Below are 23,118 nucleotides of genomic sequence, written 5' to 3' on the forward strand. Positions count from 1 at the left end.
CGCAGCCAATGGGAGCTGCGGGGGCAGTGCCTGCGGGCACGGGCAGCATGCACGACACAGACCAGCCTGGCCCTTCCGCCTAGGAGCTGGACATGCCGGCTACCTCAGGGAGCAGAGCAGCACGGAGTCAGGGCTGGCAGGGATCCTGCCTTAGCCCCACTGCATTGCTGAGCAGGAGCTGCCCGCAGTAAGCACTTCCAGGCCGGAGCCTGCACCCTGCACCCCCTACCTCAGTCCAGAGCCCCCTTCTTCACCCAAACTCCCACCCAGAGCCTGCACCCCAACCCTCTGGCCCGACCCCCACCCCCACCCCCAGCTGGGGCTGCACCCCCTCCCACACCCCAATCCCCTGCCCCAATCCTGAGCACACTCCCACACTTCGAACCCCCAGGGGCCCCACAAAATCTAATAGCTCTCAGCCTACAGGAGAGTTAATCCGGGGTGCTGGGGCCGAGCTGGGGGGCTGCGCATTTCTATGCTAGCCGGCCACCAGATCCGTCCCCCAAAGCTCAGAGCACTTTCTTTGCTGCTGTCCCAGCTCTCCCCAGGCCGGAGCCCCCGGCCCACGCAGCCCCATGGCCACCGCTCTGCAGCTGACTTCGCATCTCCCCGAGGGCCGCCCGTAGCTGAAGGGTTAACACGGCTCCGGTCCGCGCGCGGCGTCTGCGGGGACTTGTAGTCCGTGTCCCAGGCCGCGGTGCCCCAGGCGCGGAGCATCATGGGCCTCGTAGTCCCGGGCGCCTGTCACAAAGCGCGAGGGCCGCAGCGATCCCCCCTCGCGGACTGCGCCTCCCAGGGGGCAGCGCGGCGGCGACAGCCGGCCAGTGCCCCGCCCGCGAGCGAGGGAAGATGGTGGCGCCGGCGGCCGCCGCGTGGTTCCCCTCTCAGGCAGCGCCTGGCCCCGGCCGCCCCGAGCCCGCAGAGCGCGCCCGGCACCGCCCCGCCCCCTGAGAGCGCCCGGTCCGGTCCGGCCCGCCATGCCCCGCTCCCGCCGGGCGCACGCGGCCCGGAGGGGCGGCCGCGGTGAGTCACCGTCGGGGCTGGGGGTTGCCTTGTGGGGAGATGTGTGCGCCCCGGGGGAGGTGGCTGTGGAGCGGGGGGTGCTCGGAGACGTGGCTGTGGGGACGAGGTGGCAGGAGAGGTGGGTGCCCGGGGGTGGAGCTGGCCGGTCGGGTTACCTTGTAGGGAGGGTGCCCTGGGCACTAACCGTGGGCCCTATTCTCTAGCCCCGATTTACTGAAGCGACCCTCCCCCTCCGCCGCTAGGTCCCTGGCCCCGCTGCCTGTGCGAGGGGTGTCGTGGCTGGGGTCATGGGGCCGCTGGGGCCGGCAGACTCTGACAGGGCTGGCAGCGGGTGCGGGACCGTGGCAGGGCTGGCAAACTGGCTGGCACCTTTGGGGTGAATCTCCCGTGACTGGCTGCAGCGAGTGGAATTGTCTTTCGTGCCCACTGAGGGCCTCGTGCCCAGAGACCACAAGGGGCAGGCTAGGTGGGACCCGCTCAGCCTCTGCCAGCTGTGCCTTGGGCCTTTCCAGGCAGGGCTGCATGTCCTTCTATAAACTCCACTCCCCCCTCAAACAGCGTCTCCCTACTCAAACAGATCTGTAGGTTGCTGCCCTTCCCTTGCCCATGTCTCCCATGACCCTGCTTGGGCTGCCCACTCCCAGCAGTAGTTCTGGGCTGGGCTGCATGTGGTCTCACTGGCCTTACTGAACTTACTGCTCAGCCTGGGGGTGTGGTGACTGGGAAAGGGGGAAACATTTTGGGGCAGGTGCTATCATTTTGTCCTGTGTTTGTGCAGCACCTGTCACAGTGAGGGCCTGGTCTGTGCCTGGGACTTCTAGGTGCTTCCACAGTAATATGCTGTTATCCTCAATGTACAGAGACTGTGGTCTGGTCTACACCTAAAACTGAGGTTGATGTAGTTATGGTGCACAGGGTGTGAAAAATCCAGGTATGCCAACCTAACCCCCTCTCCCCCCTGCAGTGTAGACTTGGCTAGGTTGACAGAAGAATGCTTTCATCGCTCAGGGAGGTGGAGTTACTACACCATAGGGAAAACCCCCTTCTGTCACTGCAATCTGCATTGACATTACTAGTTCCTGTAGCGTAGACATGGCTTAAATGACTGACACAGGGAATCTGTGGAGGAACAGCAACTTGAACCCAGATCTCCCAAATCTCACACTAGCACCCTATCCGATAGACACTGTCCATCCTTCCTCTTGTTGTGGTTGACTGAAGTCTCCTTAGCTGAACAAATCTTGCCTTTCCTATTCATTTAGGGCCCTGTGAATTGAAACAGCAGGTGCAAATACACTTAGTTCTGTGTGCAGTTCTGTTGCTGTTTTGTGCATTGACTGTCCCCTTGTGGTGATACTTGGTCAGGGCATCTGTTTAAAAATGATTAATTGCATGATACATTTACAGGGTGCTCAAACTTTGACTTAGTACTAAAAATATAAATCCAACAGCAAAATAATGCTTTTGGATTTTTAAGATTAAATTGGGGGCAGCAGGTATGCCTGCTAAATCAGGGCAGCTCAAGATCATCTTCAATATTGCTTTTCAGTCTGTGAAGACTACAGATTCCAGCATGCATGTTCCGCTTTAATAAAAGCACCCAGAAGTGTAGTTGGCATACAGCACCTCATATTAAAGATGGGGACAGCTGTGATCTGCTTTCTTCTCCCAAATTAGGTACATACTTTCTGCCAAAATGGAACCCTCAAATGTGTGTTTTTTAAAAAAAAAAAAGTTTGGGAACTGAACCTAGTTTTAAAGGTGAACGAGGGGGAAAATTGAAGTAAGCGGAGATATGTCCTGTGTGCTCCCACTAACAAAGCTTAGAGGGAGGGAAGATTTCAGCACAGGAGGAAAAAAAATTAGACTCCCATGGAAGTTCTGGATTCAGTAGAGAACATAAGAACGGCCGTACCAGGTCAGACCAAAGGTCCATCTAGCCCAGTATCCTGTCTACCGACAGTGGCCAATGCCAGGTGCCCCAGAGGGAGTGGACCAACAGGCAATGATCAAGTGATCTCTCTCTTGCCATCCATCTCCATCCTCTGACAAACAGAAGCTAGGGACACCATTCCTTACCCATCCTGGCTAATAGCCATTAATGGACTTAACCACCATGAATTTATCCAGTTCTCTTTTAAATGCTGTTATAGTCCTAGCCTTCACAACCTCCTCAGGTAAGGAGTTCCACAAGTTGACTGTGCGCTGCGTGAAGAAGAACTTCCTTGTATTTGTTTTAAACCTGATGCCTATTAATTTCATTTGGTGACCCCTAGTTCTTGTATTATGGGAATAAGTAAATAACTTTTCCTTATCCACTTTCTCCACATCACTCATGATTTTATATACCTCTATCATATCCCCCCTTAGTCTCCTCTTTTCCAAGCTGAAGAGTCCTAGCTTCTTTAATCTCTCCTCGTATGGGACCCGTTCCAAACCCCTAATCATTTTAGTTGCCCTTTTCTGAACCTTTTCTAGTGCCAGTATATCTTTTTTTAGATGACGGAACCACATCTGTACGCAGTATTCGAGATGTGGGCGTACCATCGATTTATATAAGGGCAATAATATATTCTCAGTCTTATTCTCTATCCCCTTTTTAATGATCCCTAACATCCTGTTTGCTTTTTTGACCGCCTCTGCACACTGCGCGGACATCTTCAGAGAACTATCCACGATGACTCCAAGATCTTTTTCCTGACTTGTTGTAGCTAAATTGGCCCCCATCATATTGTATGTATAGTTGGGGTTATTTTTTCCAGTGTGCATTACTTTACATTTATCCACATTAAATTTCATTTGCCATTTTGTTGCCCAATCGCTTAGTTTTGTGAGATCTTTTTGAAGTTCATCACAGTCTGCTTTGGTCTTAACTATCTTGAGCAGTTTAGTATCATCTGCAAACTTTGCCACCTCACTGTTTACCCCTTTCTCCAGATCGTTTATAAATAAGTTGAATAGGATTGGTCCGAGCACTGACCCTTGGGGAACACCACTAGTTACCCCTCTCCATTCTGAGAATTTACCATTAATTCCTACCCTTTGTTCCCGGTCTTTTAACCAGTTCTCAATCCATGAAAGGACCTTCCCTTTTATCCCATGACAACTTAATTTACGTAAGAGCCTTTGGTGAGGGACCTTGTCAAAGGCTTTCTGGAAATCTAAGTACACTATGTCCACTGGATCCCCCTTGTCCACATGTTTGTTGACCCCTTCAAAGAACTCTAATAGATCAGTAAGACATGATTTCCCTTTACAGAAACCATGTTGACTATTGCTCAACAGTTTGTTTTTCTATGTGTCTGACAATTTTATTCTTAACTATTGTTTCGACTAATTTGCCCGGTACCGACTTTAGACTTACCGGTCTGTAATTGCCGGGATCACCTCTAGAGCCCTTTTTAAATATTGGCGTCACATTAGCTAACTTCCAGTCATTGGGTACAGAAGCCGATTTAAAGGACAGGTTACAAACCTTAGTTAATAGTTCCACAACTTCACATTTGAGTTCTTTCAGAACTCTTGGGTGAATGCCATCTGGTCCCGGTGACTTGTTAATGTTAAGTTTATCAATTAATTCCAAAACCTCCTCTAGTGACACTTCAATCTGTGACAGTTCCTCAGAAAGCCCAGAACATATCAGTGGTTGTGTGGGACTTAAAGTGGCTCTGGCTTCATGCATCTTAAACCAGGAAGAACAGGAGGATGTTCCAGATTCTTTAGCAAAGTTCTAAAACATTTAAAGGATTGCCTTGTATTTTTGAAACTGACTAACTTAAAATCCCAGTTTCTGATAGTCTCCTTTAGATAGTAATGCCTATGCTTTTGTCTAATTTCCTCTCTTTTAAAAAATAGAAGGGTTAATTTGCTCTGCTTGCTGCTTCTGTTCAAAGGTCTTTTCAGCAAGGGAGAAACTGATTATATATGGGAAACAGAAACTGACTAATGCAGTGGCTCTCAAACTTTTTTACTGGTGACCCCTTTCACATAGCAAGCCTCTGAGTGCGACCCCCCTTATAAAAAGTGTTTTTATTGTATATGTTTAACACCATTATAAATGCTGGAGGCAAAGTGGGGTTTGGGGTAGAGATTGACAGCTCACAACCCCCCCATGTAATAACCTCGTGACCCCCTGAGGGGTCCCGACCCCCAGTTTGAGAACCCCCGGACTAGTGCTGTCAAATGCGCAAAGTACACGAGTAAATAGAGAATTTATTCTCTCTCATTTCATTTTTAGTCATATTATTTGGGTCATGGACCAAGTCCCATTGCGCTAGGCATTGTAGTAACACAAACAAAAAGCCTCTCTCTGCATCTTTTGTGTTAGTAACTATATAATAGGTTTAACAAAAAAGTTGACAGGAATGTGACCTTTTTTCAAGTTGACAGCGTCTTTTTAAATCTTATTTCTGTGCTGAAATCCCTCTTTCCAAAGCACATTTTTGTTTTATCTAGCTCTGTTTTCACTTTCCAGTTCGCTCTTAATCTTGTTCCTAAGCAGCATCCTTGCATGAAAGAATACTACAAGTAGGATACGTTCTGTTAGCCTATGTCTGAACTAAAAGGAAGCAATGTGTCAGTTACCTAGCCTGTGCTTGCTAGCTACTGGAGTCTTCTGATACCTGGGTGCAAACAGGAAGAGCTTCCAGGTGGGAATTTGTCACGGTTGTTATACAAAGCTGTAGCTCTTTTGCAAGCCACACTTGTTCTGCTATTTCTGTGCGTGCATCTCCTCTGAAATCAGGTACGCCATCTCATCTCCATTTCATGTTCTTTGCTGCTAGTGAAGTGCCCACAATGAGATCTATGCTGTATGCCATGCAAAAGTAGCCTGTTTCTGCCTCAGGTAGCTTAGCATCTGGAAGACATTGAAGACTAGATATGCTGTGAGATCGAGAGGAGGGAGCAGACATACCTGGATGTATTATTTTTCAATATCCGTAAAATGTAGTAGTAAAACTTCTCACTTATAGAGACAAATCTTTGAGTGGACAAATCATGGAAGCCGATACTGTCTGTCTGCAGTTCAATGACTGCTGGGGAATGCATTGCTAGCCATGTTTCTGTTCTTTGCGGACCATGTCATAGTTGGCGTTATGGGGGAATCTTCAGTGAGGTTATTCCAAAGGGAACAGCTTCAGTAAGTGGGATGAATTTTACAGCTTGTGCACTGCAGTGTCCCTGACCCAGCCTGGAGCTTTCCATTTTTCACAGCTGTAAGAGAGGCATGCCCAGTGTGTCTCTTCTGCAGGTGTGTTGGATGAGTGCACGTTCACCCGTGCAGCTGGTTGCAGTACTCCAAATACACACAGCCACAATTGTGCCAGACTGCTGTTTGCTTACTGGCTTGGAAGCCAATGTTGTGCAAACACCTGTTTGGTGTCCTGGACATTGTAGGATCACCTGGAAGGTCTGGCTGACGTGGATCTACCCCAAACCATGGGAAGCTCCTGCCAATGGCACAGCTTATTCTTTAGGTTGTGGTAGCACCTGGATACGCATGGTGCTCTCCAAACAACCAGTTTAAGCAACTGTGTTCAACAGGAATGTGAGACACTCTCCCACCAAAGCTGGATTTGAACATGGTATTCTCTAACATGGATATAACATGGTTTTAAATGTTTGCTACATGTAAACATAGGCTATTAACCAGGGCTGGAGTAATTTTCTAGGTACTTATTAGCCAAAGGGCTAAATCTAATAGCCAGAGAGCAATGCAAAAGATAAGGGTGCAGGATAAGATCTGGGGGCTGTTTTTGCTGAAATCCACAGCAGGGCGCCCTTTGCCTGTGCTGCTAGGAATGGGCAGTTCCTGGACTCTGCTCAGGCAGCCCCATCTTGGTTTGGCAAGTGGCCATTTGGCTAGAAGCCATTTTACAGAGACTTCCTTCTAAGGATCTCAGAATGCAAATCTGTTAGTAGTAGGTGGGTCCATGCACGCCTGACTGTGGTGTAAAGGAGGGGATGCAAAGGGGGCTTCTCTCTTCCTCCCCTGCTTGGGAGGCGTGAGAGATCGATGCTGAGAAGTGGGATGAGCCTTGCCATGTGTTGGGTGTATCATTAGACAATACAGAGCTGTCTTTATTGTTCGCCTGACAGAGCTTTCTGTACTGCTACTTGGCGTCGGCATGAGGGGCAAATTGCGGGCACTTAACCTCAACAGCAGCTAGCTGAGCATGTAAAAATTCGCCCATGTGCTCTGCAGAGCTCCGTGCAGAAGGTTGCATGGGGTGGGCTGTTCTCAGGAGTGGATCTGAGCCCCGTCCCGCTCCGCGTGTCTCTCACCAGCCCAGGGGGCTCGGGACAGGTTTTGTCTCTCGTTCGGGTTTGAAAGGCCCATGACCCCCACGTGCCCTGTTGTGAGGGACATGCTGACTCTGCTTCCCAAGAATTCCAACCTGCTGCCTTTCCCCCTGGCCACTGCATTGTGCAGCACCCTGCTGGCAAGTTCCAGGGGGAGAGATCGCTGAGAGGGCGGGCTGTGTGCTCAGCACTACGCTTTCATCTCTCTGCCAATCCGCTCAGGCACTCGGTGCCATGCTGTTCTTGCAACAGGCATGGAGCCCGAAGAATATTAACCTTTCAGTAGCATGTCACTGGTGCTCTGCTTGCTGTGATGAGTAGGACTCGATATACCAGCTGCCTTCTGGTCTTAATCCTTGTGCCTTAGCAAGAGGCTAAAAATAAAACCCAAAGGTTTGTCCCAGTTCCCCTTCCTCAGCATCCTTCTGCCTCAGCCTGTGCCCCAGTCCCTGTTCCCCTTCTCTCTCCTGCACCCCAATCCAGGCGTCTTCCCCCCCCCCCGAACTCCAGCACTCCTCTGCTCTACTGCTGACCTCTTTTTGGCAGTGGCTGCCTGCTTAGTTGTGTCGCTGTAACTTAATGTGGTGCTGTTTTGTTCTGGTTATAGCAGCAGAGGCCTTGGCTCTCTTCCCACGAAGCTTGTCGGCTTCTGTGTGGGATCATGTAAGGTGAGCCAGCCTCTGTTTACCACTCAGCTCAGCTTTCTTATGCTGCATCAGCACACAGTTTCCAGGGCCTGTGTGCCTCTGGCCTTGCTGAGGAGGTGCCTGATGCAGTCTGTGCATGCGCCGCACTCCCACTATGGGAGCCCGCTTGGGTTAAAGGCTCACTCCATGCAGTTCTCCAGCAGGGCTCCTCCAAACTACCCTCTAATATGTGTATAGCACTTCTTCCCCCAATGATCCCAAAGGGCAGTCACGTCTACCACCACTGACCTGCGTATGAGGGGGAGGGGTACAGGCAAACCCTCCATGCAGTGTTCTCTGCCTGGCCGCCTTCCAGCTTCTTCTGAAGTGCTGGGCTTTAAAGAGCTGACAGGTGTGTGCCGTGCTGGCACTGGCTGGTTTAACACTCAAAGTGGCATTAAGTTGTTTCTATTTTGACAAAGTTCCTAGCTGTGAGCAATGTCCCCCCTCCTCCAAGTCAGGCCTCAAGTGGGGAGGGGCAATAGGGCAGTCTGAAGGGGCGTGGATCCAGATTGCCCTTGGGGAAATACTGAGGCGAGTTCAGTCCTCACTGGGCTGGGCTTTCAGGGATCACAGCTGCTTCAGGAAGAGATGCAGTTGAAGGCTACCAGTGATGTCTCCAGCTGGTTTAGCCTCTGGAGCATCCTCGCTCTGATGTCCAGCTTTCTGCAGGACCCGTGCCTTTGGCCAGTCTGGCTTGCACTCTTCACCACTCCCTTGGGGACTGCCACTGGTTTGCTCTGTGGGGATGAAGGAGGACAGTTGGCTCTGTGAGCTTACATGATTAAGACACTTATCTCTCCATGGCAGCTGCTGGCTTCCTGTTGCTGCCCAGTGTGTCACTGAGTTCCCCCATCGAAGCTGTGCATGCACCACTTCTCCAAAGCACCGCTCTGGTGCTCTCATGCCCCAGGGCTGGCTGCAACCCAAGCTGCCCAGCCAACCCCTCCAGGACACACAACCCTGCGTGAGGAGCACCAACTCAGTGGCTCGACTCTGCCTGGCAGGCAGAGAGGGAGGTCAGGCGTGGGCACTTAATCCTGGACTTCCCTGGCCTTCAGCACTTGCTCCATCAACACTCCTGCTGCCTCCTCCACTGGCGTCCCCCCATCAGTCACTGTCCATGCACTCAGAGGCTGCTCTGGCTCAGCTCAGCCATTCATGATCCTGTTGCCTGGTTCCTGTGCTTGCCATGCAGAGTAACTGGTGCTGCTTGTTATTCATGAGCTAACTTGAGCGTGTAGTCAGTGCGCTTGGTCATGGTGCTCCACAATGGTCATGAATGGGCCCTGCCCCAAAGAATTTGCAATCAAAGCCAACAAGGGGGAAGATGGATTGGACTGAACTCTTAATAGCAACATACCAAGCTGTCTTGTGGCCAGTCTTGACTCCCTTCTCTCTCATCTCCTGCACCTTGTCCCCTTTCCATATGGTGCTGATTATCAGAGGCTCCAGGTTTCGCTTCTTTATCAGCAGGGCATGTCTAAACTGGGGTTGCTAATTTGCCAATATCCTCCCTTGCTATCTGCGTAGACACTTGCTGCTTCCTTATCTACATATGGTGCAAGCTAATATTCCCGTCCCCATCAGTGCTTGTGGCAATAGTAGCGAGGCGTGTGGGTCGCTGAACCCAGCCCTCGGGACAGACTCATCACCGGTGGGGATCTAGCTGACACCCTGAGTCAGAGTACAGCTGGCTACAGGCATGTGGCGCCCGCACAGCATGTTGGGAGGCATGGCACTTTGCAGGCATACAGCTAGGTCCCTGCCTGGCAGAGTTGGCAACCGGAGTTGGATGACTCGTGAGTGAGGCTTAATGGGCAGAGGATGGGGGACATGGGAGATCCAGGGGAGTGGAGGGGGAATTGACTAGATCTCCCTTCGCAAGCTTCCCTGGCATGTTATGTGGGCAAGTTCAGCCTGCCTTTGCACACCTTAAGCTACTGGCAGCTACAGGAAGCTGGGCTAGCTAGCTCAGTGATGGCAGATCCCAGAGGAGGAGGATCGTATTTCTTACAGTTGCTGGGGCAGGGTAGGAAGGTGATTAATGGGACAAGCGAGGCTCTCCAGGAGTGGAGTATGGGGCTCTGCTCTCTCTGGCGGCTGCCCCTGTCGACCTAACCCCGGCCCCCTCCCCTTCTGGTTCCCCAGGAGCTCGGAGCAGCGCCAAGGCAGAGTCCCAGGCCAGCGACGATGAGGCAGCCAGTGAAGTACTGAGTCACTGCAGCAGTGCCAGCGAGAGCACCAGCGTCGCTGAGGAGGGGGCCGGTGAGTGAGAGGCAGGGGGTGTGATGGGCGGAGAAGGGCTGGCTAGAACCTGTGGTCAGACAAGAGCAAACCAAGCACGTAACAACAGAGAGCTCTGTGTCTCACCAGAACCTCCCTTTTCCCCAGCATCTTTCCCCCCCTCCCCGGGGGGGGGGGGGGAATTCCAGGCCTCAGTTGTGTAAAGGACTTTAACTGATGGAGCGCGAGGGCTTGTCCCAGGCCCAGTCACTCTAGCTGACCATGGAGCTGCCTCCAGGCCAGCCCCACAGTGTCAGTGGTTCTGATCAGGTGTATGAAGCATATGGGTGCCAGGTGGCACAGCTGCTACTCTTCTTCCTGGGACTGGATGTGGGGGTTGGCACTGGGGCCCGAGGTGGGAAGAACGTGTCCATCTGGCTGCTCGGCGTTTGACTCTGGCTGTTGCTTGCAGGGAGTGATGCTGTGGACGAGCAGGCCCAGCAGGAGGAGGTGGAAGACAAACTGAAGGAGTGCATTGACAACGTGACAGACAAGAGGTGAGACGGGAATGGCCCATGCCAAGGCTTCCTCCTGTTCCTCAGCCCTGGCCCTTCCTCAGGGAAAGCACAGATGTTCAGCATGCTTCAGCTGTACTGGGAGCTCTCGCCTCCTCTCTCGCCCTTCTCTCCAGAATCCCTGCAATGGGTGTCAGTAGGTGCCGGGAGCCCTTTGCTCCTAGTAAGTGCAGCATGCTAGTGGGCTCAGCCTCCGTCCAACCCACCTGGATCCAGACAGGGAGGAGCCTTGAGAGCTTGTCTCGATTTCATCCCTGATGGGAGGCATGGCAGATAGGGTGCAAAGGCAGCTCCCCTGGGATCTTGCCCTGTACAGCCTCAGAGAAAGTACTTCTGTTCCTCCTCTAGCTGCAGCGAGGCCAGACTGGACAGGACTCCCCTGGGCTGCTGTGGAGCAACCCTTAGAAGCATGTAATCATAGCTCACACCCCCTTTACTCCGCAGCCCTGCTGGGCTGGGCACCTCCCTCAAGAGGTGTAAGCTGGCCTTGGAAGGGGTGTGCTCTGCACCCCCTGTTGAGAAGAACCCATTGGGATGGTGACTCACCCTTTTCTCAGGGCTTCCCTGGCTTGGGAGGTTTGTCAGCCCTTTGGGACTGGCCCCAGAATGTCTTCCCTCTCTTTCCTCCCCTCCCCCCGCCAAGCCTGCCTGCCTACAAGGAAGCTGATCTAGGTGATAAGTGGCTGGGGTGGCCCTTGCCAGCCTTTTCAGGTCCCTGCCTCCCCCTCAATGTCTAGCACAGGGTATCTTTTCCAGCACCAGGACCCGGCAGTTAGCCCTGGAGAGCCTGCGGCTGGCTTTCTCCTCCAAGACGCTTTTCGACTTCTTGTTGGAACGCAGGCTCACACTCACAGACTCCTTGGAGAAGTGCCTGAAGAAAGGTAAGGCTACCCCTGCCCTTCCAGCCCTGGGAAGGCCCTCCGTAGCAGTGGGGCCACCATCTTCCCTGCAGATCCGGCCCCTTGGCGTGAAACCAGTCTTTATCTGCAGCCAAGATCTTCTCCTGACCTCAGCAGATCATAGTAGGAGCGCCCACAGAGCATCAGCTGCAGGGGGGCGGGGTAAGTAGCAGGAGCAGAGAGACCCAAGGGGGACAACCAGCAGAACTTGCAGTGCCTTGAAACGAAACCTTTGCAAACCCACCTACCTTTCCCTTGCCTGCCTGGTAGGGCTCTGTCCTGCCAGGGCCAGCCCCTAATGCAGTTTAGGGAATGCAGGAGCTAACTCTGTCTTCAGCTCCTACAGCGGGAGCACTGGTTTCTTCACTCTGCTCTGGGCAGGTTGAAAACCTCAAATCTATCAAAGAAATCGCCTTGGCTGAGAGTCCCCTCCAGTCTCGGGAGACCAGCCCGAAGTGCTGAGCAAAGTTCTGCTTTGTCTGCATTGGACATTTGCCTCCATCCAGCAGCTGAGGGGTGTCGATGCACCTCGCTGCGTGTTCCTTGGTTGCATGCACGTGCCCTGTGCTGCTCTGGCGCTTGAGGCGGCCTCCCAGGTGGAGGAAGGGAGAAGATCTTGAGGCTGATGGAGGTTCTCTTCTCCTACCCTGCAGGTAAAGGGGAGGAGCAGTCTCTAGCTGCTAGCGTTCTCACACTACTGTGCCTTCAGATGGGCTCGGGCCCCGAGGGGGAGGAGGTATTCCGCAGCCTGAAGCCCCTTCTCATCAGTATCCTGACTGACTCCTCGGCCAGCCCCGTTGCTCGCCAGAGTGTAAGTAGCAAGTCTCCGGGACACGGGAGCCCAGCTGGGTTACAGGGGCGCAGAGCAGAGAGCAGCGCTGATGTGCTTTAAAGAGAGCTGTCTGCTGTGTGGAGCTGGGTCTTCCTGGCACCTGGGTCTGTCTTGGGTTAGATCTAGGCTTGTAGCAGGACTGTGGCTGGGTCATCATCACAGAATGTGTGAAACTGACCAGTGGCTGTGGAACTCTGCATTCACTTTCCACCAGTTCCAGCTTCTACAGGGAGGAATGCAGCTGCGGGTGTGATGGGGAGATGTGGCTCTGAGACCAGCTGAGTGCCAGTCCTGGCTGGACCAACTTGCTTTTGGACTCGCTCATGCTGAGCCTGCAGACCTGGCCCCTGGGAGAACAGACCAGACTCAATACTACGTCAGAGGACGGGCTGGGACAGGGTCCTCTCTCCCCTGAATCCTCGTTCTCTTCCCATCTCTGCTCTGTTGGTGGTCTCATCTGCGAGGCTGGCTCCGCGATCCAGGGGATGAAAGCATTTGGGAGTGGGAGGGAACTCTCCAGAACTGAGACGTGGAGGCCTGACCTTCCCCCTCCGTCCAACCCACCTGGATCCAGGGACACGGGCTAGAGGAATCAAAGCAGGCGGGCCAGCCCCAGGGATTCAGAGACAGGAGACCTCCCTCCTGAGCCGCCCTGTGCGCTGTCCCTCGGGCCAGCAGGGCGGCACCCCAATCCCTGTTCTGCTAGGAATCAGACTGCAGCTTGCCTCGGTCACAGGGTGCCCAGGCTCCTGACTACGCTCAATCCTTAGCTTCACGTGCCACGGGGTGCGGCTTTGGAACGTGCTAGAGTAACAGCCGCCCTCTTAGCCAGCACCAGGGTATGAACCGGGAGCTGCCAGCACTAAACAAAGTCTCTCCAGCTTGGGCTGCAGATCCAGGGCTCCCTAGCTGGGCTGTAACACACCTAGCCTCTCCCCGACCCCCAGAGGTGGCACCCCCAACCTTGAGCAATGCTGCTTGTGTGGTGTGCTCCCCCAAGGAGAACAGCCTCGGCCTTACTGACTTAAAGTGGTTAAGTATCAGCCCAGTTTCCTGGGCCCTAAGGGATCACACAACCCAACTGCCCCCGCTTGGCCTCCTCCCTGGCATGCTCAGAGGCCAGGGATCGACTGGGCCTGGGAGGCTGGACCACTGTCTTGCCCATAGACAGGTCCCTGCAGGGCATAGGTGACGTAACACTGGCAGGCAGCATGGGGGCAGCTTGCCCTGCCTTGTGCCTGCGTTGCAGAGAGAGAGCTCGTAGGCTGGCCACCAGCAGGAAATCACCCGAACACAGTCTGCTTCTGCTCCGTGCCCCCTGCTTCCTGCTAGTGTGGGGCATGCTAAGAGCCATGGAGGCCAGGAGCGGGGCCACATCAGCCAGCGCAATCCCTGGTGTAAACGGAGGGCTTCCTGGCCATTTCCCACAGGAGGGGAGGGGAGGCGCCCAAGCATAGCCTTAGAGCAAAGGTGCCTGTGTTAGCTCGTGGCGCCGGAGGGTTTTACCAGAGGGGTGGCTTGGAAGGAGTTAGGCACTGGGAGCTAGGGGCAGCGATTGGCCCTGCATTACTTTCCATAACCCGCTCCTCTTCCTGTCTAGTGTGCCATGGCCCTGGGTATGTGCTGCTACATCGCTGCTGCGGATGTGGAGGTAACTATGCCGTGGGCTAGCACCCAATGGGTGCTTTAAATGGAAAAGCCAGGGAAGTCTGCTCAGCCCCAGTAGGGTTGGGTGTCCCCTGCCTTCCACACCCCAGAGCCAGTTGCACCGAACCACCACTGCCACCATCTCAAGGGGTACAGCAGTTGCTACTGCTCGTCACATGGCTGCTTCAGGGAAGGTGGTCTTAGCCTTCCTTGTCTGCAGTGCTATTGTACCAGCCTGGGGGTCCTGCCTGGCTGCTGTCCCTGCCCTGGAAATGTCCAGTTCACCAGTCACTAGCTTTGCCCTTGACTTGTTTTGTCCCACCTGGCTCTGCCTAGTTGGGTGATGGGATGTCTCCCCTCTGGTGGGGAAGGGGCTGTGATCCTCATGTTGTTACCATAGCAGCTGTTCCTGTCCCCCATGATCAGACCCACCCTCGGGAGAGACCCAGGGAACTGGCTGCCATGTCGCGTAGGATGCGGGAGTCTTCAGCCCTCATCTTCACGTCCTTGCATCTCCAGCTGCTGCCAGTATTCACAGCCAGCCAGTCTCTGGGGCTGGTTCTTCATCTGTGACCAGGACAATGTGAAAGCACCAAGAGACACCCTCACCCCAGCAGCTCATGACTGGGTTAGGCCTGTCCAAGGAGTTCCTCTGCCACAGAACCTAGAGCTTCTGTGGATAACAGGCTGCTTCTGGGCTGGGCAGTCGATGCACAGTCAACCTGTGGAACTCCTTGCCAGAGGATGTTGTGAAGGCCAAGACCATAACAGGGTTAAAAAAAGAACTAGATAAATTCATGGAGGATACGTCCATCAGCCAGGATGGGCAGGAATGGTGTCCCTAGCCTCTGTTTGTCAGAAGCTGGGAATGAGCAACAGGGGATGGATCACTTGATGATTACCTGTTCTGTTCATTCCCTGTGGGGCATCTGGCACTGGCCACTGTCGGAAGACAGGATACTGGGCTAGATGGACCTTTGGCCTGACCCAGTAGGGCCATTCTTATGGGCAGACCCCGGATGTGTTGACCCAGCTGAGATGCTCTCATCAGAGGCTGCTGGGGCTCATTTCTGCCCTTCGATTCCCCTGGCCGTGTAACTCCCTGGTGTGCTCACTCTCTCTCCTGCCCTAGGATCTGGTTTCCTGTCTCGCCTGCCTGGAGGGCATCTTTGGCACTTCCTGCCCAGAGGAGAGCAGCTCTGTCCCCACCCACCATAGCCCCCTGCTCCAGACTTTGCACTGCAACGCCCTCCAGTCCTGGTCCCTGCTCCTTACCATCTGCCCCAGCTCCCAGATCAAGAAGATTCTGGACAAGTGAGTGACCTGGCAATGCTAAGGAGCTAGATGTGGGCCGGGAGTGAGCTGCCATTTGACCCTTTCATGCCAAGGGTTCAGAGGGCAATGCATGTCCTATTGTACCGGCTGGGTGGCAGGGGGTTGGACTGTGGGGCTGACTGAGGAACAGCTTGACTGAGTGGAGAAGTATCCCATCCATTGTATGGGGGGAGCTAGCCCAGACTCCAGCACTGGCCAGGTCAGTCTCCATTGTGGCTGGCGAGTAGCACAGGAGTGTGCTAGCCACTCTCCATAGGAAGTGTGGCAGGCTGGCTCCCTTGGTCTGTCTCCACCCCCTCCTGCCTGAGCAAGGCCCAAGAGGGTCTCCCCAGGCTGCCCATTGCCCTCTGAGATGCCCAGGCGAGCGCAGCGTATCTGGCGCTGGCTCTGCCTTGATTCCCCGGCTCTCCTTCTGCAGTCACCTACTGAAGCTGCCGCTGCTGCTGTCCAGTGACAACGTCAACCTGCGGATTGTGGCGGGCGAGACCATCGCGCTGCTCTTCGAGCTGGCCCATGAGCTGGAGGTATGTCTCGGGGTGCTGCTGGGGCTCAGGCAGGCTCAGTGCTCAGTGGGGCCCGTGTGGAAAGGCTAACCCTCAGCCGCGGTGTGTCTGCCACAAGCTGGTGGCCAGCTCAGTGCTGCAATAGCGAGGAGCAGAGGAGGCTGTCTGTCTGGGGAAGCCTGCCCAGGGCTCCTGCTGCAAGGGGGCTGGCTTGCTCTCACCTCTTGCTGTTTGCTTTCCCTATGCTCCTGGCAGGGTGCCTGTCTGTCCCCTGCTGCCACGATCCACGTCGCTGGCAGGGGATGCCCAGGGGCGTGGGCTGGTTATGTGTTCAGTGGGTGGTGTCCATTGGGAAGACTAGCAGTAGGACCTGCTCCCCCACTAGAGAGCCCTCCCAGCCCAGCTGCCCCTATCCAGGGAAATCCCAGCAGCCGGGCTCCAGGTTAACCCCCTTCTAGCACTCCAGCCATGGCTAATCCCTGTTCTCAGCCAGGCTTCGAGCTGTGGGGTAAATTCCAAGCAGGCTGCTCATCTCCCAGCCTCGTTCCCTCCCCCGCAGGAGGAGTTCTTCTACGAGGACATGGACCTGCTGTGCACCAAGCTCAAAGCCCTGGCCACCGACAGCAACAAGTACCGGGCCAAGACGGACAGACGCAAGCAGCGCTCCATCTTCCGCGATGTGCTGCACTTCATCGAGGTGCCCGCTAATCCCTGCCAGCCCCAGAGAAGCCTCACTGATGTGTGTGCTAGAACTGGGCACGCCCAGGGCAGAAGCCAGCCTGGGTCCTGCTAGAGGGTTGCTTGGCAGGGTTCTCTGTTGGGATACAAAGCTCTAGGGCCCCTTCAGCCTGTTACTGCCCTGGCCCTGACTGCAGGTCCCGGCTGGCACCTCGCTGGGATCTCTCTGGGGGTGGGGTCGTGCCACCCTGAGGTGACCCTGCCCTAGTGGGGTTGGAGGTGTAGCCCGGCAAAGGGCTCAGTCACTAAGGACTTTGAGTGTCTCAGTCCAGCAGTACCCAGTGTGTGACCCACTCGGGTTGCAAGGCTGAACATGTGTCAGAATGCCAAGGGGCTGGGGTGGCCGCCGCCAGCCAGTCTGCAGGGATCATGAAATAGTAAGTGGCTGGCGGCTATGTTGGCACCTCAGCTGGCCCAAGGTGGGCGTCTTCCCCAGGGCAGCAGGGCACAGGGGCCTGCGCATCTGAGGAGAACTGCCAGCTGGCTTATGCCAGTGCACTGTGGATGAGCCATTAAGCTGTGCCTGCTGGGAGCTGCTGGGGTCATGGGCCCTGCTTTCTCCAGTGGCATCCCCTGCTGGGGGCGGCTCTTTCCCATGCTCCTTGGCTGCATGTGGGATTGGGGGTGGGGGGACTCGTGTTCTCCTGGCGAGGCACTAATGCCACCTCCCTGCCCCCAGAATGGCGAGTGCCATGAGGAGACCATCAAGTTTGGCCTGGAGTGCATGTACGTGGACAGCTGGGTCAGGAGGAGAATGTACAACGCCTTCAAGGAGGTGCTGGGCTCCGGGGTCAGGCATCACCTGCAGGTACTATACTGGGAGCGGGGTGCTGAGAAGGTCTGGCTGGGGGGAAGTGGGATTGGAGACCCTCCCAGGTCAGGGGGAGTGTCTCCTGAACAGGTGCTTGGCTTGCTCCAGGCGACTGTGTGTGGCGGGGGGTTCGTTGCTGGGGCTGGGTGGGGCGGGGAAGTGGCTTCCCCCTCCCTGTGAAGGCCGGAGGGCGCACCAACAGGTCTCGTCTCATGTCGCCCTTAGAACAACGAGCTGCTGCGTGAGATCTTTGACCTGGGGCCTCCTCTGGTGCTGGATGCTGCAGCTATCAAAGCCAGTAAGATCTCCCGCTTCGAGAAGGTACGTCGGTCAGCGCCTCGAGCCAGGCCTGTGGTCCCTTTCTGCCTGGCTCCAGCGCCCCCTGCAGAGGCTGCCTGTGTCGCAGGGGGTGCTGGGCAGGGGAGAGCACTGGTTTCCCAGCCCTCCTTGAGGGGGGTCACTGAGCCTTGCGGGGAGGCACCAGGGAAGGATTGGCAAAGGCTGCAGGTAGGCAGAGCTGTGATGGCTGGGAGGACTCTGCCGACCCAGCTAAAGCCCATCTCTGGCTCCTGTGGCCAGGCTGGAAAGAGCAGAGGGGACAGCTCCCCATTCCAGGTGGAGCTCTCCCCACGAGCCTCAGGGGTCCAGAACCAGGAGCTCCCTTCCCACTTGGGGCCAGGTTCCCGGGGCCTGTTGGGATGGTGGGTCCAGTGCCAGGAGCTCCGTTAACACAGGACTGGGCCCGGACACCTCCAGGCTGTGTGGCCAAGGCACTGGGCTCTCCCAGCAAGTGAGACAGAACCCCACTTGGCCAAAGCAGCTGCTTCCTTCTCTGGTGAGGGGATGCCCCCCTGCCCCCGACTGCGCCGGCTGGAAGGGGGAGGATCTGGTGGAGTGCCCCGTGCAGGGATGTAGAGGGTTAATAGGTGGCATATCAGGAAGAAGCCACCAGCGTTGGCTGGGGATGCGGAGCGTACCAGCATTGCTGCCCACAAGCAACCCTGCCTTGTGCTCTGGGGCCAGCCAGGGTGGGTAGATGGGCCCTAATGGCATAACCCCGTAGTCCTGTACCTCCCCCTCCGGCTGACTGTTCCCTCTCCTCTCACCCCCAGCACCTGTACAACTCTGCCGCCTTCAAAGCCCGGACAAAAGCCAGGAGCCGCGTGCGCGATAAGCGAGCCGATGTCCTGTGACGGAGGCTGCTCCCTCCGCCGCCTCCTGGACAACCCACGGACTGCAGACCCCAACCACTGTGACACAGGGGAGGAGCTGGGGGGTGGGGCTCTCGGCCCTCCCAGCTCATCGGCTCCCGCCATGCCCCTCACCCCCAGCCGGGGGGGCTTTTAGACGTGTACAGACTTGTATTTAAATGGTGTGGCTGGTGGATCCCAGCGAGAGGGCCATGGGGCGGTTTTATTTTTTTAACCCAAAAAATGTAAGCGAGGTTTGGGTGTGGGGGAAGCCCCCTGCTTTAGCTGGTGATTTTAGCCTCCTCTGGCCACACACACACACCTCCCCCCCCACTCCTGTGCACAGCCTGGGGGGCAGGCTGGAGGCAGCGGGGAAGGGGGGAGGTGGATTTTCAGCTGAGTGTCTTGTTCTCTCCCCTGCTGTGGGAGCTGTTTGGCTTGGCTGGGTGAAGTGAGAATTGGCAATTGAAGTGGCTGGTGAAATGCTGAGCGTGTGGCATTAGGAGGGGCTGTTCCCCCTCCACTCTCCCTGTTCCTCAGTTACCCCCACATAGCACCTGTGTTCGTGCCCTGCTGTCCCCAATACACAATGCTTTGCATTGGGCCCTTCCCATGTGCACAGGCCAACCAGCTCTTCCCCTGCCCTTCCAGGAGCCATGAGCATGGCTCAGGATGTCCCCAAGGGGCCGTGGGCCATCAGGAGCCACTGGTTTGAGAGAAATCCCCAACCAGTGTCAGAAACTAACAGGGCCCTATGGGGGTAGGGCCACTGCTGAGGAGCTGCTGCTCCCCTTGGGTGCTCTTGTTTTGTAGGGTGGGGTCTTGGGGTTCATCTCCCATAGCGAGATGCAGGGAAGGACAGAGCGTGCAGTGGGGATTGCTTGCTGAGAGGGGTTGATGCAGTCCCTAGTGTTACCAGTGAGTGGGAGATGAGAGTCCGTGTCTCTCTCCTCCCTCCCACCCCCCCCCGGGAGAGAAGCCGGAGATCTTGGAGCGAGCGGCAGCCTGCTCGGGGCCCTGGGCCCCTGGCTGCTAGGAGATGAGGATGGGGATTGTGGGTGATGAAGAAGGCAGGGCCTAGAACTGAGCACTGGAGCAGGCTACCAGCACATATTCCCCCAGCTCTGTCCGTGTTGGACAGATCTCACCCCGTTAGCCAGGTCTGACTCAGTCTAATAGTAATTAATGGAGTGCACTGCCTGGACTAGCCCCAGCCCTGTCTGCCCCCCCACCCCAGAACTGAGAGAAACTGAGCAGGTGGGAAAGGTGAAACTCGCCATGCTGAGGGAGCAAAGGGCCACAGTGGGGGCAGGACAAGCTTTGTAAAGGCTCAATGAGGCATTGCGGGGCTGGGAACGTGCTTGCTTTAACCAGGCATTGTCTCTTTAAAAATCCCCTTTAGAAGTGATTCTTCCTCTCCCCCCATGCTGACCCCACCCCCAAAATACAGGCAGGCTTAGTGGGACCCAGGGCCGGCTCTAGGTACCAGCGTCCCAAGCATGTGCTTGGGGCAGCACTTTTTCAAAGGACGGCATTCCAGCCCTTTGGGGCGGCACTTTTCAAGGGGTGGCACTCTGCCGCCCCCCCTTTTTTTTTTTTTGTTTTTTTTTGCTTGGGGTGGCAAAAAAACCTGGAGCTGGCCCTGGTGGGACCCTACAGCATGTGGTGGGAGGGGAGGGTCCCCTGTTTCTGTAGTGCCCCCTCTTGCCTTGCTTGGCAAGTGCTTGCAGGAGGGGAAGGCCAGGAAACACCCTCCCTCTGCCCTCCCTGATGAAGACTTGCCCCTCTGAGGGCTGCTTTCTTCTGAGCCCTGTTGCCTGCCTGTTGGGGGGGGGAGGGGGCCCGCCCAGTAGCATCTCAGCTGGAGTGCTTTGAAGGTGGCTCCCTGCCTGGGGTTGAGGCCTTCCCTATGGTCTCCCTCTGACAGCACAATGGCCTAAGGGGCCGAAGCTGGTCCAGGTGCTCTCTGGCTAGGAAGATCACATCAACTTCTCGCTGCTGCTCTGCTGGACTGGGCTCTGCCATAGCCAGGGGGCACACAAAGCAACTGTGCCAGAGGGGGAGAAGAAAGACAGCAGGGGCAGAGCGAGGTGGAACAGGGCAGCAGCATGGCCCAGCTCATGCTCTGTATCATGGAGGGATGGGGACTTTGCTGAGGGGAGCCTCAGCTCCCAGCAGAGGCTCTGCTTGGGCCCAGGGCCTCCTGGTGCTGCTGTTCTGAGAGACGTCTTCCCCTGCCCCCAGGCCATTGGGGTGCTCACCCCATCCTACAGGGCTTCCCTGGAATGGATTGCTGGAGTGGTTTTATAACAGGGGGATTAGCAGAGATCATTAAAAGGCAAATGGCTGGGCTGCCTGGTCTGATTTCTGAGGTGATAAGTGTAGGGCAGCACCCCCTGCTGGGGAGGGGCAGGGAGAGGCGATCAGAGCTTTGGATATGGTAGGGCTTGCTGGGTTGGGATGGGCTGCTCAGGGCAGTGGTGTGCCCCAGGGCCATCTCTGCAGCTCCTGAGCACACACTTTCCCTGCACCAGGGCTGCCTCCTCCATGCAGGAGCCAGGCATTCCCTCCTGTCTGCATCTGGCAGTGCAGGATGGGACCCCTGCCCTCTCCCAGCCCCCTGACATGCATGCAGGGCTGGTGCCCCCCTGCCAGCCTCGCCCACAGAACCATCCTGCCCTGCAAAGGGAGCAAGAGGCAGAATTCCAGCTACCCTGCCTCTCGCACCTGTGCTGTGGCAGCTGCCCCTTGCCACTGGGGGGAGTCAGCGTGGAGCTCTCTACTGCTTTGTCTCATGGGTTCCATCCAGTCTGACCACCTGTGTAACACAGGCCTGAGCCCTGCCCCACTAATCCCCAGGGCAGAGCTTCTGTGAAAACACTCTGGCTTGATCTGAACATTGCAAAGGATGGAGAATTGACCATGCCCATTAGTAAATACTTCCAGGGGCTAAGGCAGTGGTTCTCAACACGGGCTTCATGTGGCCTGTGTGGTGGGGTCCCAGCTGCCCGCCTGGCTTGCACGGCAGGGTCCGGGCTGCCTGGCCACTGTGTGGTGTTGGGGCTGCTGCCCACCCCCACACAATGCACCTTGGGCTCTGCTCCTGGCCCCACTCTGTGGAGGGGGTGCTGGGAAAGGGGTGGGGGGGGCACTGTGGTTCTCAACCTGCAGCCCAAGTAACACATGGGCTGCATATTCCGCCCACAATGATAAATAAATTGCAAACCCTGGGTTAAGGGTGGGAAGAGACTCGGCTGATTCTCTACAGAAAAGGCCTGAAGTCCTAAACAAGCCCTCATGGGCTCTTGCTTTCTGCAGCCATGGAAGGTCAGGCTCCAGTGTCTGCCATTCCTGGTCTAACTGCCTCTCCCATCTGGGCTGGTGCCCCTCAGGCCTGAACCCTGGGCTCCCCCAGCCACCACTGGACTGGGACCCCTCTAGCACAGGCCCTTCATACCCTCCCCAGCAAAGACAGAGCAGCTTCAGGGTGTGCCTAGGCTCAGGCTGTTTGGCAGGTGCCCACACCTGGAGGCCTCTGACCATGGCCCCTCCCTTGGGGGCAGAACCAGCTGAGGTGGGGGCCATGCCCTGAACTCCAGCCACAGCAGCTTCCTGGCCTGCTCAAGCCAGCTGGTAGCCAGCTCCCATGGGGCTGTTGGAAGGAGGAGGTTGATATGGGGGGGGGGTGCTAGCACAGCTTTATTGTCACATACAAAATGTGTATTCATAGAATCATAGAATATCAGGGTTGGAAGGGACCTCAGGAGGTCATCTAGTCCAACCCCCTGCTCAAAGCAGGACCGAATCCCAACTAAATCATCCCAGCCAGGGCTTTGTCAAGCCTGACCTTAAAAACCTCTAAGGAAGGAGATTCCACCACCTCCCTAGGTAACCCATTCCAGTGCTTCACCACTCTTCTAGTGAAAAAGTTTTTCCTAATATCCAACCTAAACCTCCCCCACTGCAACTTGAGACCATTACTCCTTGGTCTGTCATCTGCTACCACTGAACAGTCTAGATCCATCCTCTTTGGAACCCCCTTTCAGGTAGTTGAAAGCAGCTATCAAATCCCCCCTCATTCTTCTCTTCTGCAGACTAAACAATCCCAGTTCCCTCAGCCTCTCCTCATAACTCGTGCTCCAGCCCCCTAATGATTTTTGTTGCCCTCTGCTGGACTCTTTCCAATTTTTCCACATCCTTCTTGTAGTGTGGGGGCCCAAAACTGGACACAGTACTCCAGGTGAGGCCTCACCAATGTCGAATAGAGGGGAACGATCACATCCCTTGATCTGCTGGCAATGCCCGTACTTATACAGCCCAAAATGCCGTTAGCCTTCTTGGCAACAAGGG

The 23,118-nt window shown here is 55.7% G+C and overlaps 1 protein-coding gene across 1 annotated transcript; it reads left to right on the forward strand.

Moving 5' to 3' along the window:
• The first annotated feature begins 854 nt into the window (after window positions 1–854).
• On the forward strand, window positions 855–19,731 carry IFRD2 (interferon related developmental regulator 2). The gene is made up of 12 exons (XM_024193627.3): window positions 855–1,023; window positions 10,164–10,280; window positions 10,711–10,795; window positions 11,570–11,694; window positions 12,366–12,523; window positions 14,145–14,195; window positions 15,324–15,505; window positions 15,945–16,050; window positions 16,589–16,726; window positions 17,447–17,575; window positions 17,804–17,899; window positions 18,691–19,731. The coding sequence occupies exons 1-12, from the start codon at window positions 978–980 to the stop codon at window positions 18,769–18,771; spliced, it is 1,314 nt and encodes a 437-aa protein (XP_024049395.1). The 5' UTR covers window positions 855–977; the 3' UTR covers window positions 18,772–19,731.
• Window positions 19,732–23,118: the final 3,387 nt, after the last annotated feature.

Source organism: Terrapene carolina, unplaced genomic scaffold (genome assembly GCF_002925995.2).
Source record: "Terrapene carolina triunguis isolate 2854851 unplaced genomic scaffold, T_m_triunguis-2.0 Scaffold235, whole genome shotgun sequence".
Lineage (NCBI taxonomy): Eukaryota > Metazoa > Chordata > Testudines > Emydidae > Terrapene > Terrapene triunguis.

Coding starts and splice junctions, on each gene's coding strand:
- IFRD2 (XM_024193627.3), top strand. CDS start 978: ATGCCCCGCTCCCGCCGGGCGCACGCGGCCCGGAGGGGCGGCCGCG. Junction 15,506..15,944: donor ATCAAGAAGATTCTGGACAA/GTGAGTGACCTG, acceptor CTCCTTCTGCAG/TCACCTACTGAAGCTGCCGC. Junction 17,576..17,803: donor GGGTCAGGCATCACCTGCAG/GTACTATACTGG, acceptor TGTCGCCCTTAG/AACAACGAGCTGCTGCGTGA.